The sequence below is a fragment of the Coregonus clupeaformis genome, chromosome 33 (assembly GCF_020615455.1).
Source record: "Coregonus clupeaformis isolate EN_2021a chromosome 33, ASM2061545v1, whole genome shotgun sequence".
Taxonomy (NCBI): Eukaryota; Metazoa; Chordata; class Actinopteri; order Salmoniformes; family Salmonidae; genus Coregonus; species Coregonus clupeaformis.
This window is the reverse complement of record NC_059224.1, coordinates 7087517-7107508: the sequence shown is the minus strand read 5'-3', so window position 1 is coordinate 7107508 and position 19992 is coordinate 7087517. Positions and strand designations below refer to the sequence as shown.

The window sequence follows — 19992 nt, the reverse complement described above, 5'->3', positions numbered from 1 at the left end:
GTTATGAAGGATTATGAATGTGTTATGAAGTCCTTTCTGACTGTTCCCCCTGCAGTACCATGACGTCTCGTTGAAACTGTGTGGAGAGGGACGCTGGGAGCTGACCAAGCTAAAATAGGAGTGATGCTTGAAATAATGACTGGCCACAACCCAACCAAAACACAACCACATTTTTTTAGATTTAGTCTTAGTCATTTTGACTAAATTTTTTACATTTTAGTCATTTAGCAGACGCTCTTATCCAGAGCGACTTACAGTTAGTGAGTGCATACGTTTTTTTTTTTTCGTTTTTTTTTTTTTCATACTAGCCTAAAATATAATTAAGTCTTAGTCACATTTCTGTCATTTGAATAATTATTTATGCTAGTTTTTGACAAAATAATGAAAACATTGGTCCATTTTAGTCAACTAAATGCCCTTTCACTTTTGTCAAGTTTTAGTCACATCACATTTGTATTGCCTCATTAACCTATAGTAAGCATACAATGCCTTCAGAAAGTATTCACACCCCTTTACTTTTTCCACATTGTGTTGTGTTACAGCCTGAATTTAAAATGGATTAAATTAAGATGTTTTTTGTCACTGGCCTACACACAATACTCCATAATGTCAAAGTGGAATTATGTTTTTCAATTTTTTTAAACAAATTAATAAAAAATGAAAAGCTGAAATGTCTTGAGTCAATAACTATTCAACCCCCTTTACTGACAGTCAAGGAAGGACCAAGGCAACCACGTGTTGTTTGACTTTATTATATTAAAGCAACCAGTAAAACAACAAAACAAACAATATGATGCGAAGTCCAACAGTGACAATGACTGAACATGGAACAAAACCCACAACCACAAGGTGAACACAGACAGTTTAAATATGGCTCCCAATCAGAGATAACGAGCCACAGCTGACACTCATTCCTCCGATTGGGAGTCACTAGACCAAACATAGAACGAGAACACCTAGACACTCAAACATGTATAAAACAAATGGAAATCTACACACCCCTAGACAAACCAAAACACATACTTCACCATGTCCACCCGGACCTAACTAAAATATAAATGAAAACAAAGATAACAAGGCTAGTGTGACATAACCCCCCTTAAGGCAGTCAACTCTGGCACCAAGCAAAGTCTGGAGGTCTGTGGGCGTCTGTCCACTGGCCCGGCTCTGGCACTGGTCGTGGTCCCCACCCCACCATAGTCACTTACCCGCCAAGCCTCCCAAACAGCACCCTCAACTTAACCCCACTGGATTGGGCAGCACCGACTAAGAGGCAGCACCGACTAAGGCGAAGACTTTTGGACAAGGGGCACTAGCACCAAAGGAGCAGCACCAGGATAAGGGCAGCACCGACTAAGGGGCAGCACCGACTGAATGGCGATTCCATTAACAATTGAATGACCACAGCCAAAAAGATCCGCTGGAATGCCTAAGACCTGCCAACGCCCCTGGCGACCTCTGGTTTAACAAGACCTGGATGGCTCTCGCGGTCTGGCGGATCCCTGGCTGAGCAGATCTGCTGCCACGGCTGGCGGATCGATTGCCCGCTAGCGACGCCTGGCTGCCAGACGGCTAAGCCGGCAGTAGCAGACCGCGCAGCCCAGCAGCGCGCATGGCAGACGGTTCAGACGGCGCGTTGGGCAGACAAGGCAGTCTGGCGCGTGGGGCAGACGGGCAGTTCAGGCGCCGCAGCGGGCAGTTCAGGCGCCAAGCAGACAGACTCTGCGCCGAGACGGCACTATAGGCCTGTTGCGTGGTCCGGAACTGGTGGTCCCCCGAGGACACGATCTCAGGGCTAGCGCGGAACAGGCATGCTGGACCCTGGGGCTTGCTATGGCGCTTAAACTGGTGAGACACGATCCAGGGCTGGTGCGGGGCAGAACAGGACTGGACCCTCATACACCAAGGCAGGAACAGGCCGCGCTTAAGACGCATCCCGTAGGCTTGGTGGAGCAGGAACAGGAGCCTGGCTGGCGACGCACACCGTAGGCCGTACGTGGAGCAGGAACAGACCGGGGCGGGCTGGCGACGCACCCCGTAGGCTTGGTGCGTGGGAGCAGGAACAGGCCGGGCTGGGCTGGCGACACACCGTAGCTTCTACGTGGAGCAGGAACAGGCGGGCCGGGCTGGCGACGCACCCCGTAGAGGCTTGGTGCGTGAGCAGGAACAGGCCGGGCTGGGCTGGCGCGCACACCGTAGGCTTGGACGTGGAGCAGGGACCGCGTTGGGATGGGCTGGAGACGCAAGACCGTCCATTTGGTGCGAGGGGTCGAACTGGCCGGACCGTACTGGGGACACACACCACTGGCTCTACTCCGGGAACTGGAACGGCCGGACCGGACTGGCAACACACCCCAGTACCTCTCGCCGTGCCTCTAAACCTCCTTTCCCTACTTTGACCAGTAGCCCCCGTAACCTGGTGGCCTTTGAATTCGCCCCTTCTCTGCCTCCGATCAGCCCTCTGTCATGCCCCCCCCTTAAAATTCTTGGGGTTGCCTCTCGTCCCTCCGACGCTGCTCCCACGTCCAGGCTGCCGATTCCTGGACACGCTGCTTGGTCCTGATGGTGGGTTTTCTGTCACGATCGTCTAAGGAAGCGGACCAAGCAAACGTGTTGAACATGTTGACTTTATTATATTAAAGCAACCACGAAACAACAAAACAAAATGACGATAGCGAAGTCCAACAGTGACAATGACTGAACATGGAACAAAAACCCACAACCACAAGGTGAACACAGACAGTTTAAATATGGCTCCCAATCAGAGATAACGAGCCGACAGCTGACACTCGTTACCTCCGATTGGGAGTCACTAGACCAAACATAGAACGAGAACACCTAGACACTAAACACAGTACAAAACACACGGAAATCTACACACCCCTAGACAAACCAAAACACATACTTCACCATGTCACACCCTGACCTAACTAAAATATAAATGAAAACAAAGATAACTAAGGCCAGGGTGTGACAGTTACGGCAAGCCTAAATAAATTCAGGAGTAAAAATGTGCTTAATAAGTCACATAATAAGTTGCATGGACTCACACTGCGTGCAACAATAGTGTTGAACAGGATTTTTGAATGACTGCCTCATCTCTGTACCCCACACATACAATTATCTGTAAGGTCCCTCAGTTGAGCAGTGAATTTCAAACACAGATTCAACCACAAAGACCAGGGAGGTTTTTCCCAATGCCTCGCAAAGAAAGGCACGTATTGGTAGACATTGAATATCCCTTTTAGCATGGTGAAGTTATTAATTACACTTTACATTTACATCTTATCCAGAGCGGCTTACAGTTGGTGCATTCATCTTAATATACAATTTTCCTCAATAAAGTACACTACATGACCAAACGTATGTGGACACCCACTCGTCGAACATCTCATTCCAAAATCATGGGCATTAAAATGGAGTTGGTCCCCCCCTTTGCTTCTATAACAGCCTCCACTTTTCTGGGAAGGCTTTCCACTAGATGTTGGAACATTGCTGTGGGGACTTGCTTCCATTCAGCCACAAGAGCATTAGTGAGGTCGGGCACTGATGTTGGGTGAACAGGCCTGGCTCGCAGTCGGCGTTCCAATTCATCCCAACAGTGTTTGATGGGGTTGAGGTCATGGGGTTGATGGGGAGAGAGAGAGAGGGAGAGAGAGAGAGAGAGAGAGAGAGAGAGAGAGAGAGAGAGAGAGAGAGAGAGAGAGAGAGAGAGAGAGAACATTTGCACACACATGGAACAACTCTCACAGTAATCCTAATACCTTGCCCCGAACGCTGCAGCCCGTCTGGTGTTCAACCTTCCCAAGTTCTCTCATGTCACCCTGCTCCTCCGCACACTCCACTGGCTTCCAGTTGAAGCTCGCATCTACTACAAGACCATGGTTCTTGCCTACGGAGCTGTGAGGGGAACGGCACCTCCTTACCTTCAGGCTCTGATCAGACCCTACACCCAAACGAGGGCACTACGTTCATCCACCTCTGGCCTGCTAGCCCCCCTACCTCTACGGAAGCACAGTTCCCGCTCAGCCCAGTCAAAGCTATTCGCTGCTCTGGCACCTCAATGGTGGAACAAGCTCCCCCACGACGCCAGGACAGCGGAGTCACTGACCACCTTCCGGAGACACTTGAAACCCTACCTCTTTAAGGAATACCTGGAATAGTATAACAGTAATCCTTCTACCCCCAAACCCCCCCATTCCCCACCCCCCCCCCCGTAAAAAAAAAAGAAACAAAAAAGGGTGGTTGTCCCACTGGCTATCCTAAGTTGAATGCACCAATTTGTAAGTCGCTCTGGATAAGAGCGTCTGCTAAATGACTTAAATGTTAAATGTAAATGTAAGTAATGCATGTACACTGCTCAAAAAAATAAAGGGAACACTTAAACAACACAATGTAACTCCAAGTCAATCACACTTCTGTGAAATCAAACTGTCCACTTAGGAAGCAACACTGATTGACAATAAATTTCACATGCTGTTGTGCAAATGGAATAGACAACAGGTGGAAATTATAGGCAATTAGCAAGACCCCCCCAATAAAGGACTGGTTTTGCAGGTGGTGACCACAGACCACTTCTCAGTTCCTATGCTTCCTGGCTGATGTTTGGTCACTTTTGAATGCTGGCGGTGCTTTCACTCTAGTGGTAGCATGAGACGGAGTCTACAACCCACACAAGTGGCTCGGGTAGTGCAGCTCATCCAGGATGGCACATCAATGCGAGCTGTGGCAAGAAGGTTTGCTGTGTCTGTCAGCGTAGTGTCCAGAGCATGGAGGCGCTACCAGGAGACAGGCAAGTACATCAGGAGACGTGGAGGAGGCCGTAGGAGGGCAACAACCCAGCAGCAGGACTGCTACCTCCGCCTTTGTGCAAGGAGGAGCAGGAGGAGCACTGCCAGAGCCCTGCAAAATGACCTCCAGCAGGCCACAAATGTGCATGTGTCTGCTCAAACGGTCAGAAACAGACTCCATGAGGGTGGTATGAGGGCCCGACGTCCACAGGTGGGGGTTGTGCTTACAGCCCAACACCGTGCAGGACGTTTGGCATTTGCCAGAGAACACCAAGATTGGCAAATTCGCCACTGGCGCCCTGTGCTCTTCACAGATGAAAGCAGGTTCACACTGAGCACGTGACAGACGTGACAGAGTCTGGAGACGCCGTGGAGAACATTCTGCTGCCTGCAACATCCTCCAGCATGACCGGTTTGGCGGTGGGTCAGTCATGGTGTGGGGTGGCATTTCTTTGGGGGCCGCACAGCCATCCATGTGCTCGCCAGAGGTAGCCTGACTGCCATTAGGTACCGAGATGAGATCCTCAGACCCCTTGTGAGACCATATGCTGGTGCGGTTGGCCCTGGGTTCCTCCTAATGCAAGACAATGCTTGACCTCATGTGGCTGGAGTGTGTCAGCAGTTCCTGCAAGAGGAAGGCATTGATGCTATGGACTGGCCCGCCCGTTCCCCAGACCTGAATCCAATTGAGCACATCTGGGACATCATGTCTCGCTCCATCCACCAACGCCACGTTGCACCACAGACTGTCCAGGAGTTGGCGGATGCTTTAGTCCAGGTCTGGGAGGAGATCCCTCAGGAGACCATCCGCCACCTCATCAGGAGCATGCCCAGGCGTTGTAGGGAGGTCATACAGGCACGTGGAGGCCACACACACTACTGAGCCTCATTTTGACTTGTTTTAAGGACATTACATCAAAGTTGGATCAGCCTGTAGTGTGGTTTTCCACTTTAATTTTGAGGGTGACTCCAAATCCAGACCTCCATGGGTTGATAAATTTGATTTCCATTGATAATTTTTGTGTGATTTTGTTGTCAGCACATTCAACTATGTAAAGAAAAAAGTATTTAATAAGATTATTTCATTCATTCAGCTCTAGGATGTGTTATTTTAGTGTTCCCTTTATTTTTTTGAGCAGTGTATTTATGTGTTGGAGGTCGTGTATCTCTGTTGGACCCAGGCCTCCATGGAAAGGGCTCGATGGGGGTTTTCTCCTCGTGTTCCGGATGATAGTTGTCTGGTTCTGTAGTCAGTGGACTAACAGGGTGATGTTCTGTTCTGGAAGAGTGATCTTCTGAGGACGGCTAATCAGCTGTTTCGATGATCCGTGTCGATGGGGTTATGAGAACAGTGTCGTCGACGATGATTTGAAGAGAGTAGCCGGATGGTCCTAGATACAGTACTTAGAACATTTTCTCAACCGTAGCATTGACTGTTAGAGGCTCCTTCGTCTTCTTCAACCGTCTGTTGGTTTTCAGGGTCCGGACCAATATAGACCTAGCTGCAGCTTCAGGTCCGTCTAGTCTCCTTTGTTAATTCTTAACTCAATATTTTATACACTCTTCTATACGCTTTTATACACTTACGTGATGAAGACACTCTTTCTGAGCTCCTGTGGGCGTGGCTAGTTACTGGGGAAAAGTATTCTGAGGTTTCTACGGTTTCGTTAAAGAACCAAAATCATCTTCCTATCTTTACGAAAATATCCTCCTGGATATTTCCTACACAACGTAACGGATGCAAACTTGAAATGCACAGTATGAAAGCTCTTCAGTGACTCAACCCACTCAAGGGGTGCATCACTTCAGTGGGTTGAGTCACTGACGTGATCTTCCTGTCCGGTTTTGCGCCCCTTCGGGCTGGGGCAGTGGAGGAGATCTTCGTGGGCTATACTCAGCCTTGTCTCAGGGTAGTAGGTTGGTGGTCTGTTGATATCCCTCTGGTGGTGTGGGGGCTGTGTTTTGGCAAAGTGGGTGGGGTTATATCCTGCCTGGTTGGCCCTGTCCGGGGGTATCGTCGGACGGGGCCACAGTGTCGTCCCCCCGTCTCAGCCTCCAGTATCCATGCTGCAATTGTCGATGTGCCGGGGGGGCTAGGGTCAGTCTGTTATATCTGGTGTTATTCTCCTGTCTTATCCGGTGTCCTGTGTGAATTTAAGTATGCTCCCTCTAATTCTAATAATAATAATAATAATAAATAATAATAATAATTCTCTCTCTCTCCCTCTCTCCCTCCCATCCCGGAGGACCTGAGCCCTAGGACCATGCCTCAGGACTACCTGGCCTGATGACTCCTGGCTGTCCCCAGTCCTCTCCCTCTCTCCCTCCCCTCCCGGAGGACCTGAGCCCTAGGACCATGCCTCAGGACTGGTTTCCACTCTTCTGCCTGTGGCTATGGAACCCTGACCTGTTCACCGGACGTGCTACCTTGTCCCAGACCTGCTGTTTTCAACTCTCTCTCTCTACCACACCTGCTATTTCTACCTCTAAATGCCCGGCTATGAAAAGCCAAGTGATCTTTACTCCTGATGTACTGACCTGTTGCAACCTCTGTGATTATTATTTGACCCTGCTGGTCATCTATGAATCTTTGAACATCTTGGAGAAAAATCTGTCCTTAATGGCCATGTACTGTTATAATCTCCACCCGGCACAGCCAGAAGGAGACTGGCCACCCCTCAGAGCCTGGTTCCTCTCTAGGTGTCTTCCTAGGTTTCTGCCTTTCTAGGGAGTTTTTCCTAGCCACCGTGCTTCTACATCTGCATTGCTTGGTGTTTGGGGTTTTAGGCTGGGTTTCTTTATAGCACTTTGTGACATCTGCTGATGTAAAAAGGGCATTATAAATACAATTGTATTGATTTTATTGATTCAAGTTACAATATTTTCGTTATAACGTTTTTATTAAAGTTTTAATGACATCACAAAATAGACTTTAATTTTCCATATTCCCTCTCTCATCATTCCCAATATTCGGATGTTGAAATATACTGTTCCAGTGTCCACCTTTGGTCCTTTAGCGTTTGGGGCGGCAATCTGTCCCTGTAGAGACATTCAGATCGCCAATACCAGGGACCAACAAGGAGTAATTTGCTGCAAACCATTTGGGATTTTGCGCGAGGGGTCATAAACCCCCCCCCATATCAATCCCTCCTGTGTTCTGCGGGAGAGAGAGAGAGAGAGATCTGTAGACGGTTGGTTCTCTGTATTCTGATCTTGGGACCATCACAAGAGAGTCATGACACAGGGCGGAAATTTGACGAACTGACGGTGCCACGTTGAAAGTCACTGAGCTCTTCAGTAAGGCTATTCTACCGCCAATTTTTGTCTATGAAGAGATTGCATGGCTGTGTGCTCGATGTAATACACCTGTCAGTAACGGGTGTGGTCTGAAATAGCCGAATCCACTAATTTTAAGGCGTGTCCACATACTTTTGTCAAAAGTCAAAAGTTTGGACACACCTACTCATTCAAGGGTTTTTCTTTATTTTTACTATTTTCTAAACTATGAAATAACACATATGGAATCATGTAGTAACCAAAAAAGTGTTAAACAAATATATTTGAGATTCTTCAAATAGCCACCCTTTGCCTTGCTGACAGCTTTGCACACTCTTGGCAAGTCAGTTAAGAACAAATTCTTATCTACACCGGCCAAACCCTGACGACGCTGGGCCAATTGTGCACCGCCCTTTGGGACTCCCAATCATGGCCGGTTGTGATAAAGCCTGGAATCGAACCAGGGAGTCTGTAGTGACGCCTCAAGCACTGAGATGCAGTGTCTTAGACCGCTGCGCCACTCGGGAGCCCGGATACTTTTATATCCCCTCGTTTTAGTCAACTGCAAAATCATTTTTGTTTAGTTATAGTTTTTTCAGCATCTATTTAGTCCGTTATAGTCTTGTCAATTACCACTGAAAAATAGGTGTTTGACGAATATTTTAGTCACTATTTTTGTTGACGAAATTAACACTGACCAAAACCCAACCACAATGTAACTGACACCAAAATCCAACCACAACGTAACTGAACACCACTCAACAGAAGACAACCACAACCCAAACGCAATGTGCCTGCACCACTCTCCAAGTCATGGTATCTAGTATTGGTAACTAACGTCTCTCTTAATGCAGCTCACTTAATGTGGAATATACTGTAAACTGAACAAAAATAGGTTAAGCTGTGGGACTGTGTATTGTTTGCTGACGAATATTTTACATTTACATTTTAGTCATTTAGCAGATTTACAGTTAGTTTTACAGTTAGATTATTATATATATATTTTTTTTTTCATATTGGCCCCCATGGGAATCGAACCCACAACCCTGCCGTTGCAAACGCCATGCTCTACCAACTGAGCTACATCCCTGCCGGCCATTCCCTCCCCTACCCTGGACCAATTGTGCGCCGCCCCATGGGTCTCCCGGTCGCGGCCAGCTACGACAGAGCCTGGATTCAAACCAGGATCTCTAGTGGCACAGACCACTGCGCCACCCGGGAGACTGAGAATATACTGGGTCTTAATGTGATATACGATGTCTTTGACTTTCTTATTGACATAAAATGTGTATTCAAAATGTATTTTTCATGCTTTTTAATGAGACTGACCAATAAAGGATGCAGCTCCAAGAAAAAAAAGTGTTTATTGTTGCTTTATTACTCAAATCAATAATCTGTATAAAACAAAGTTAATTCATATAATCTGCCTTGTATCATGCACTAATAACAGGAGTTTAAAACTCTAACATGCATACAATACTAAAAATACCTTTCTTCTCAAGTCATTAAAGTTATCCGGAACAGGCGCTTAAGAAACAGAGCACAAAGAATAGCATGAAATATTAAAGACCATTTTACTGACTGATGTTGGGTTTTTTTAAGGTTCTCAAATCAAATCAAATGTTATTGGTCACATACACATATTTAGCAGATGTTATTGCGGGTGTAGGCGAAATGCTTGTGTTCCTAGCGCCAACAATGCAGTATTATCTAACAATACACACAAATCTAAGCGTTTTCCAAGCGTATTACACGTCCCTCTAGTTTGGGGGAATGGATGTGGATCCAGAGTTACCAAGGGTGGGGTCTATTCAACATGGTCACACATTCAGAATGTTGCAGATATATATAATGTATACAGCTGGTATGATGATTCTCTATTGGTCATGACAGAGGCATTTGTGCTACACAATACAATATGTGAGTGTTCTGTAACTTAAAGGGACACTTCACCAACGTCTAACCTCATATTCATTGTCTCCAGCACCATATCATTGAAAATGGTGGTTTTTCTTTATTCTGTAGTAAAAAAATAAAAGATACAAATTGGTGGTGTCCCTTTAATACTCTGTTGTTACTGCTGCTTGCCGTCGCCACGGAGACGCTGGTGACCCCTGATGACCTCGCGTACGCAGTCGGGGTCGTCTAGTGTGCTGAGGTCCCCCAGCTCGTCCGTGTTCCCCTCTACGATCTTCCTCAGGACACGACGCATGATTTTCCCTGAGCGAGTCTTTGGCAGATGCCTCACCACCTACAGAGATAAAAGCCCTGTTTGAATACTTTAAAAGTGCATCCTTCCTTCCTCCCTTCATTAAAAACGTTTTGAAACGGGGAGGGTACTACTTTAAGTTTTCCAGAACACAGCTTTTCGTTTTTCTGTTGCAAAACGTTTTGCTACAGCGTGCCCTACTTAACACAACCCAGCTGTCATGGCTGTTAATGTTATAAGTCATGTTCAGGGCAGTCTTGTGAGGCTTTAGGACATTGTTTATGACCTTATAAATTAGGCAGAGGGTTCAACAATTGAAAGCATCACAAGTGAATAGTACCCACTAGACTACCAGCATTAGTAGTACTACCTGTATGAAGTCTGGGCAGGCGTACTTGGCGATGCTCCTGGACACCATCTCTCTGAGCTGCCGGGCTAGAACATCCTCTTGGACCTCCGCTGCCTTCTTCAACACCACAAACACATACACACCTGGTCAAAGAAGAGGACAGTATATCAGTTATATAGCCATAAAGGCTGTGTTTACACAGGCAGCCCAATTCTGATCTTTTGCCCAATTATTGGCAAAAGCGGTGATCTGATTGGTCAAAGGATATCTAGAATATCTGTTTGTTGTTTACTATTGTCCAGCTACATAATTTGCATAAAGATCACTTAAAGGTTATGTCAAGTTCACGTACAGGTGGTTGGGTCAAGGTGGTGAAATAAAAGATGTGAACTGTATATTTGTTGTTGACAGGGTTGGGGAGCAACTGATTACATGTAATCTGATTACAAACTGAAGTCAGGGTTACTTGTTATCTGATTACAAACTGAAGTCAGGGTTACTTGTTATCTGATTACAAACTGAAGTCAGGGTTACTTGTTATCTGATTACAAACTGAAGTCAGGGTTACTTGTTATCTGATTACAAACTGAAGTCAGGGTTACTTGTTATCTGATTACAAACTGAAGTCAGGGTTACTTGTTATCTGATTACAAACTGAAGTCAGGGTTACTTGTTATCTGATTACAAACTGAAGTCAGGGGTTACTTGTTATCTGATTACAAACTGAAGTCAGGGTTACTTGTTATCTGATTACAAACTGAAGTCAGGGTTACTTGTTATCTGATTACAAACTGAAGTCAGGGTTACTTGTTATCTGATTACAAACTGAAGTCAGGGTTACTTGTTATCTGATTACAAACTGAAGTCAGGGTTACTTGTTATCTGATTACAAAAATACTGTAACTGTAATAAGATATGTTACCAGCAATGATATTGTAATCAGATTACAGATACTTTGGAAAAACTAGATTACTTATTGGATTACTTTTAAATTCAGAAAGGATGTTTGCTAAAAAAAATACATGATGACACCTTTCTGTTTTCTCAATGACATTCAATTCAGCATTGAAAAATAGGCACAAGTTTAAGTTTGTTCCACCTGAGGGAGTCTGGCCACCAGTCAGAGACCACTATGATGACACACCAAATGATAACCACCAATCAGAGACCACTATGATGACACACCAAATTATGACCACCAATCAGAGACCACTATGATGACACACCAAATGATGACCACCAATCAGAGACCACTATGATGACACACCAAATGATGACCACCAATCAGAGACCACTATGATGACACACCAAATGATGACCACCAATCAGAGACCACTATGATGACACACCAAATGTGTTTAAAGGATCCCTTTTGCTGTCTTCTAATGCCTCTTAAGGGGAAAGTAATCTGAAAGTAATCTGAAAGTAACTGAAAGTAATCTGAAAGTAATCTGAAAGTAATCTGAAAGTAATCTGAAAGTAACTGAAAGTAATCAGATTACGTTACTGATTTTGGGTAATCCATAAAATACGTTATTGATTACAGTTTTGGACAGGTAACTATTAACTGTAACGGATTACATTTATAAAGTAACCTACCCAATCCTGGTTGTTGATACCTTGAATTAGTCACTAAGAGTGAGAGTTAAGTGGACATACAACAGGGTAAAAGTCAATTGGTATAATCATGTAACCATGGTGCACCTCAAAGTTCAATGATGTCACTCACCCTCTCCTTTGATGTCATGGGAGTAGCCAATCGCAGCAGACTCAGCCACTCCAGGACACTGGTTCTAGGAGAGAATGCCATGGAATCAGTTCAACTATCATAAGTCCCGCGTAGCTCAGTTGGTAGAGCATGGCGCTTGCAACGCCAGGGTTGTGGGTTCGTTTCCCACGGGGGGCCAGTATGAAGAAAAGTATGCACTCATTAACTGTAAGTCGCTCTGGATAAGAGCGTCTGCTAAATGACTAAAATATAAATGACATTAACAAGGCCGTTTATACGATAAGCAACATTTCAGCAGATTTTTCTGTAGACTCAGGCGAAGTCCTGCAATAAGAAATTATTTTGACAGGAACATTTGGACTCATGATCGTGATCAGTGATGTAGTGGTAAAAAAATGGTGGGTAAACGCTGATCGCCGTACGCACTGATTATTTGTATTTGTATTTGTTATGGATCCCCCCCCAGTTAAAGTAACACTCCCTATACTTTCAATGCATTTTTCTGCAAAAGATGGGGTAAGATGGGGTGGGATGGGATATGGTGGGGTAGGATGGGGTGGGATGGGGTAAGATGGGGTGGGATGGGGTAGGATGGGGTAGGATGGGGTAGGATGGGGTAGGGTGGGGTAGGATGGGGTAGGATGGGATAAGATGGGGTAGGATGGGGTAAGATGGGGTGGGATGGGGTAAGATGGGGTGGGATGGGGTAGGATGGGGTAAGATGGGGTAAGATGGGGTAGGATGGGGTAAGATGGGGTAAGATGGGGTAGGGTGGGGGTAGGATGGGGTAGGATGGGGTAGGATGGGGTAGGATGGGGTAGGATGGGTTAGATGGGGTAGGATGGGGTAGGATGGGGTTAGATGGGGTAGGATGGGGTAATATGGGGTTGGATGGGGTAGGATGGGGTTAGATGGGGTAGGATGGGGTAGGATGGGGTAGGATGGGGTTAGATGGGGTAGGATGGGGTTAGATGGGGTAGGATGGGGTGGGATGGGGTAGAATGGGGTAGGATGGGGTAGGATGGGGTAGGATGGGGTAAGCGGTTTGCGAAATTACGTTTACGTGCGTTTACTCTCCGCTACACCACTGATTGTGAAGTTATTTTGACAGGGACATTTGGTCACATGATCATGATCGTGTACATACCACCACATCCTCCAGTTCCGCAGTCCCAAGCCGGTGACCGCTCACATTGATGACATCATCAAGACGGCCGATGATCTGGTAATAGCCCTCCTTGGAGCGGTACGCACCGTCGCCGGTGAAGAAGTAACCTAGTAGCGGTGTGACACAATTTAGGGGATTGATTTAGCAGAGCACTAGAGATAGAGCATTGAGCATTGTAGAGCGCTAGTTTTTAAAAGTCTGCGTGGGTTTGGTTTGTCAGTACCTGGATAAGGCTGGAAATATGTCTCTGTGAATCTCTGGTGGTGGTTGTGGATAGTGCGGGCCATACCAGGCCAGGCCTGGGATATACACAGAGCTCCAGTCGAATCATTGGAACTCAGCACTTCACCCTGGATACAATACACAAAACAACACTTCTATTTCCAAACAAATTCCAAACTCCTTACGACACAGAATAGAGGGTGCAGAAATGCGTAGGGGATTGAACAGGGAACCCCCGCCTGGCGAGAGCGTTACCCACTTGTCCACACTCCGCTCCACACTCCGTTCCACACTCCGCTCCACACAACAGAATTTCTAGTTGAATAGACAGCAGAGTAACAGCACTGTGTGTAGAAGAGGGAAGTGGGATATCAGACTGCTTCCAAACAGACCAGACAGCTGGGAAGCCCCAACAACAGATTAACGGCTGGTCAGAGAATGTTGTGGCTCTTAGTGAGGAGAGAAAGAGGGAGAGAGAGAGAGAGAGTGTGAGAGAGAGAGAGAGAGAGAGAGAGAGAGAGAGAGAGAGAGAGAGAGAGAGAGAGAGAGAGAGAGAGAGAGAGAGAGAGAGAGAGAGAGAGAGAGAGAGAGAGGGAGCGAGAGAGAGGAGGGAGAGAGAGAGAGAGAGAGAGAGAGAGAGAGAGAGAGAGAGAGAGAGAGAGAGAGAGGGAAAGAGATATAGGGAGAGAGAGAGAGATAGAAAATGAAAGTAAGATAGACAGAGAGAGAGGGAGGGGGAGAGAGAGCGAGAGCCCAGAAACAGAGAGAGGGGGAGAGGGGGAGAGATAGGGAGGGGGAGAGAGAGAGAGTGTGAGAGAGAGAGAGAGAGAGAGAGAGAGAGAGAGAGAGAGAGAGAGAGAGAGAGAGAGAGAGAGAGAGAGAGAGAGAGAGAGAGAGAGAGAGAGAGAGAGAGAGAGAGAGAGAGAGAGACAGAGAGAGAGAGAGAGGGAAAGAGATGTAGGGAGAGAGAGAGAGAGAGAGATAGAAAATGAAAGCAAGATAGACAGAGAGAGAGGGAGGGGGAAAGAGAGCGAGAGCCTAGAAACAGAGAGAGGGGGAGAGGGGGAGAGATAGGGAGGGGGAGAGAGAGAGCGAGAGCCCAGAAACCGAGAGAGAGGGAGGGGGGAGAGAGAGAGAGCGAGAGCCCAGAAACAGAGAGAGGGGGAGAGACGGAGAGAGAGGGAGGGGGAGAGAGAGAGAGCGAGAGACAGAAACAGAGAGAGGGGGAGAAAGAGAGGGAGGGGGAGAGAGAGTCCAGAAACAGAGAGAGAGGGAGGGGGAGAGAGAGAGCGAGAGACAGAAACAGAGAGAGGGGGAGAGACAGAGAGAGAGGGAGGGGGAGAGAGAGAGAGCCCAGAAACAGAGAGAGGGGGAGAGACAGAGAGAGAGAGAGAGAGAGAGAGAGAGAGAGAGAGAGAGAGAGAGAGAGAGAGAGAGAGAGAGAAGAGAGAGAACCCCCCCAAGGGACTAGCACACCATCGCCACAGTTGCTACCTCAGTATCCAGCAGCGCCGGCTTGATCCCGTAAAATGGACGCATGGCCATGCCCGGAATGATCTCCGCCTCTGGTTCCGACGGCCTGGGAGCAATGCAGATCCCACCGGTCTCTGGAGAGATGGGAATATTACGGGAATGAGAGAGATAGTTTTAATCAACTGCTTTTCTACTGAATCTGTTTGAATATTTGAAAGTGCTTCCTTCCTTGCTCTCTTCACTGATCGGCCATGACTGAATAGGTGAATGCCTTTTCAAGTATTTGAACAGGGCCTAAAGTTTGGCCACACCATATTGTTGTGGCCCCTGAAGAGATCCCCCAAACAATAAGTCACAGTATAAAGACTAGAGAAAGTACTCCAATTACGGGAGGGGTGGTAGGGTTAGGGGAAAATAATAAAGAAGGAAAATATATTTAAAATAATATATATATTTACCCAAAAAAATATATGGGGGATTGGAAATGATGCAGACAATTACATTGATAGAAGCCACGATCTATTGTCACGAATTCCGCCTCCTCCTTGTTCGGGCAGGCTTCGGCGTTCGTCGTCCCCGGAGTACTAGCTGCTACCGTTTGATGTTATCTATGTTTGTTTGGTCTTGTCTGATTAGTGCACCTGTTCCATATCTCGTATTGATTATGTCACCTATAAGTTTCCTTTGGTTTTGTTTGTAGTTGTGTGTTGTTGTACGCCTGTCCGTTGGTGTAGGTTATTTGTTTTCTTGTTGTTAGTGCTTTTCGCACTTTACGCACTGTTTTGCGTATTCACTCGCCTCCTGTTTGTTGAGGCCCGTTGGATTTGTATTTTGCTCCTGTGACTATTAAAGTCGGATCAACTAAGCTTCTGTGTCCTGCGCCTGACTCCAACACCGCATCCACATCAGCCCCTGACATCTATCTGCAATATTAAAGCTGATCTACCCCCTAAAAAAATTATTAAATAAAGACTAGAGAAAGTAAGAGGAGATAAAAATATGTAGAGGTTGATGAGGAGAAAGGAGAGAAGAGAACATAAACTAGCTTTTTGTAAATGACCAGTTTGTCAGTCTGTCAGCATAACAAGGCCTGATCCTTTAACTACAGATGTCAATGAGCGAATTACGGCCATGTTAAAAGTAAATTCAATTCAAAATGCACTCGCACATCTGGGCTATCTTTGTTGCAGGTGCCATGGTAACAGTTGAATAAGATGAGAAAAAATAAGAAACCCGCACACTGCTCTTGATAGTATCACTGCTCTTGATAGTATCACTGCTCTTGATAGTATCACTGCTCTTTATTAAGTTTTACCATAGTATTACGTAAAACTTATTAAAGAGCAGTGATACTATCAAGAGCAGTGATACTATCAAGAGCAGTGATACTATCAAGAGTAGTGTGCGGGTTTCTTATTTTTTCTCAAAAGTAAATTAAATGCAATTAGGTTTGACTCTATCCCTCGACCAGGCCATGCTAATCGACTAATCTGCTAATCCACCCTGTTAATCTGGCTGGTGTGGAGCTGGACTGACAGAGGGTTTGAGTCCCAAATGGCAACCTATTCCCTATATAGTGCACTACTATGGACCCTGGTCAAAAGTAGTGCACTATAAAAGGAATAGGGTACCATTTGGGACGCACCCAGGGTCTCCGTAGAACTAGGACACCTCATATTAACATCCCGCAAGGTGCCAACCAGTCAGCCAGCCAGTCAGCTAGCCAGTCAGTCAGCCAACCAGTCAGCCAGTCAACCAGCCAGTCAGCCAGCCAGTCAACCAGCCAGCCAGTCAGCCAGTCAGCCAGCCAGCCAGTCAGTCAACCAGCCAGCCAGTCAGCTACCCAGTCAGCTAACCAGTCAACCAGCCAGTCAACCAGCCAGCCAGCCAGCCAGTCAGCCAGCCCGTCAGCCAACCAGTCAGTCAACCAGCCAGTCAGTCAGCCAGCCAGCCAGTCAACCAGCCAGCCAGCCAGTCAACCAGCCAGCCAGCCAGTCAGCCAGTCAGTCAACCAGCCAGTCAGTCAGCCAGCCAGCCAGCCAGCCAGCCAGTCAACCAGCCAGCCAGCCAGCCAGCCAGCCAGTCAGTCAACCAGCGAGTCAGTCAGCCAGCCAGCCAGCCAGTCAGCCAGTCAGCCAGTCAGCCAGTCAGCCAGTCAACCAGCCAGTCAGTCAGCCAGCCAGTCAGCCAGACAGTCAACCAGCCAGCCTGTCAGCCAGCCAGTCAGCCAGTCAACCAGCCAGTCAGCCAGCCAGTCAGCCAGACAGTCAACCAGCCAGCCTGTCAGCCAGCCAGTCAGCCAGACAGTCAACCAGCCAGTCAGCCAGCCAGCCAGCCAGTCAGCCAGTCAGTCAACCAGCCAGTCAGTCAGCCAGCTAGTCAGTCAGCCAGCCTGTCAGCCAGCCAGTCAGCCAGACAGTCAACCAGCCAGTCAGCCAGTCAACCAGCCAGTCAGCCAGCTAGTCAGCCAGCCAGCCAGCCCGTCAGCCAACCAGTCAGTCAACCAGCCAGTCAGTCAGCCAGTCAGTCAACCAGCCAGCCAGTCAGCCAGTCAGTCAACCAGCCAGTCAGTCAGCCAGCCAGTCAGCCAGTCAGCCAGCCAGCCAGCCAGCTATCCAGTCAGCCAGTCAGTCAGTCAGTCAACCAGCCAGTCAACCAGCCAGTCAACCAGCCAGTCAACCAGCCAGTCAGTCAGCCAGTCAAATCTCCTTATTTGCCCCTGTAATGTTTTTTTTTTGCACATAGATCAAACTGCCAGCAATTACCAATAATGCCATTTAGTCCTAATTGGAAAATCTCAGAGACAAAATAACATAACAACATCATCCTCTGTTCTGAGGTAGAGTATTTGGGTCATATCTGTGTCATTAATGCTCCACGCTAAACTATGCATGTTTAATTAAGAATATTAAAGGGACAATCTGGGATTGAAACAAAAACAACGAATGGCAATACATCATTAATTAAAAAGTCCCAAAATGGATGAACCAATCCCAGATTGTCCCTTTAATATGGCACTTGTGTGACAATTAACATAATTCCAGTGAATTTATTTGATGACTCAATGACTCTAATTTGGTGGGATTGAGGACTGAAATATATAGGGTCAATCTGATTTTTTGTTAGATTAGCCTCAAAATTATCCTATTTATTAGAGAAATCTGATTTTGTTTCAAAACATGTTCTTATAGCCCAGCACTAAACTCATTTTGTGAAAGAACATTGGTTACAGGCCTGTTATTGTAGGCCATTTTCCACTGACATAATATTACAAATTGGTTACAATACAGCAAACCTTCTATTCAATGAAGGTGTGTGAGGTATTGACCCTAAAAAGAGAAAGTACGGAAAGCTACCTAATGAACTCACTGGTCGTGAGCCTTCAGAGCAAAAAAGGAAGGAAAGAGAGAACATTTGACTTCTTAGTCTTTTAGCAGACGCTTTTATCCGGAGCGACTTACAGTCAGAAAGAGAGAGAGAGAGAGTGAAATGAATTTCTGCGAAGTGTTTGTTTCCTAATTCCTCTGCTGCTGCTGTCACTCTGGGGTCAGATATCTGGCAGTATTAGAATAACATCTGGTTTCATGCAGTCCAGAAGGGATAGAAAACATTTCATTCGATTGGCTGGAGAGCAGTGTGTGTGGAGTGTGTGTGTGTGTGTGTGTGTGTGTAGAGTGTGTGTGGAGTGTGTGTGTGTGGAGTGTGTGTGTGTGTGTGTGTGTGTGTGTAGAGTGTGTGTAGTGTGTGTGTGTGTGTGTGTGTGTGTGTAGAGTGTGTGTAGTGTGTGTGTGTGTGTGTGTGTGTGTGTGTGTGTGTGTGTGTGTGTGTGTGTGTGTGTGTGTGTGTGTGTGTGTGTGTGTGTGTGTGTGTGTAGAGTGTGTGTGTGCGTGCGTACGTGTGCGTGCTTACATAATAGTATATTTATTGGAGAGAGGATCGGCCCAGTCTCTCCCCTTTAAGACGGATTGTTCTTCCTGGAAGTTAAAAGCACTCCCTAGAAAGTTCATGAACTAAACATTTCTGCTGGCCGCCAACCAGACCAGCTCCACACAAAGCAGTAGACTAAACTTAGACAGACCAGCACACACTGTACAGTACACTAATCTACAACAATAAACAGAGAAGTGAATGGGTCTGTGATACAAAAAAAAAAGGAACCTTTTCCCCATTAAAGAAGCTATAAAAAAACTTAATAAGAACTAGTACTGAGAAGTAAATGGTCTGTGTTACTAAATGAGGGAAACCGTTTTCCTAAAAAAAAGGAACTAAACAAGAACCGAAAAGCCCTTGAATAAGCATCGCAGAACTATGTATACAACTAGAAATCAAGTGTTTGGCATCATTTGGTTGAGCAGTCCCTTTAGGCGTCCCATTGGGTGTTTCTCAATATGCATACTACTGTGCTCCACACTCTCATGCTCCGAGTGCATCCTCCGACCACGTTCTCTTGAGTACGTTCTTGTGAGGACGAGAGTGTGGAGAATGCATAAAACAATACATTTGAGAAGCACTCGCACTCCCCCTTACTGTATTAAGTCAGGCTTCACCTCCCCATTCCCTGAACCTTCTTCCAGCCAGGACAACGGCAACAACAGACGGAACTAGATATACACAAAGCAAAACGTTTTACCTCATAATTATCAGCTAGATGTGAATTGTAATAATCTAGCTAGCCAGCTAGTTAAAACAGGCAAAAATGACCTAAAACTAATATTATGCAAGGTAGATGTAAAATAAATTGTGGCCATCTACCAATTCTTTGTGGCTAGCTAGCTG

The 19992-nt window shown here is 46.4% G+C and overlaps 2 protein-coding genes across 5 annotated transcripts in view; one reads left to right on the top strand and one right to left on the bottom strand.

Annotated features, from left to right (window-relative positions):
* The window catches only part of abcd4 (ATP-binding cassette, sub-family D (ALD), member 4), a 31668-nt gene extending 31113 nt beyond the window's left edge, over positions 1-555 (top strand). For all 4 annotated transcript variants that reach the window (XM_041860052.2, XM_041860053.2, XM_041860054.2 and 1 more), the window contains one exon: positions 56-555. In XM_041860052.2, the coding sequence (XP_041715986.1) occupies positions 56-118 (63 nt within the window). In that variant the 3' untranslated portion in view covers positions 119-555. The remainder of the gene's footprint in view (positions 1-55) is intronic.
* An 8856-nt stretch (positions 556-9411) lies between these two features.
* LOC121548577 (acetyl-coenzyme A synthetase 2-like, mitochondrial) overlaps positions 9412-19992 on the bottom strand; it is a 21937-nt gene continuing 11356 nt past the window's right edge. Inside the window, exons 9-14 of the mRNA XM_041860051.2 lie at positions 15238-15350; positions 13745-13871; positions 13501-13628; positions 12354-12417; positions 10646-10767; positions 9412-10317 (exon numbers count right to left, since the gene is read on the bottom strand). Of these exons, the coding sequence (XP_041715985.1) occupies positions 10141-10317; positions 10646-10767; positions 12354-12417; positions 13501-13628; positions 13745-13871; positions 15238-15350 (731 nt within the window). The 3' untranslated portion in view covers positions 9412-10140. The remainder of the gene's footprint in view (positions 10318-10645; positions 10768-12353; positions 12418-13500; positions 13629-13744; positions 13872-15237; positions 15351-19992) is intronic.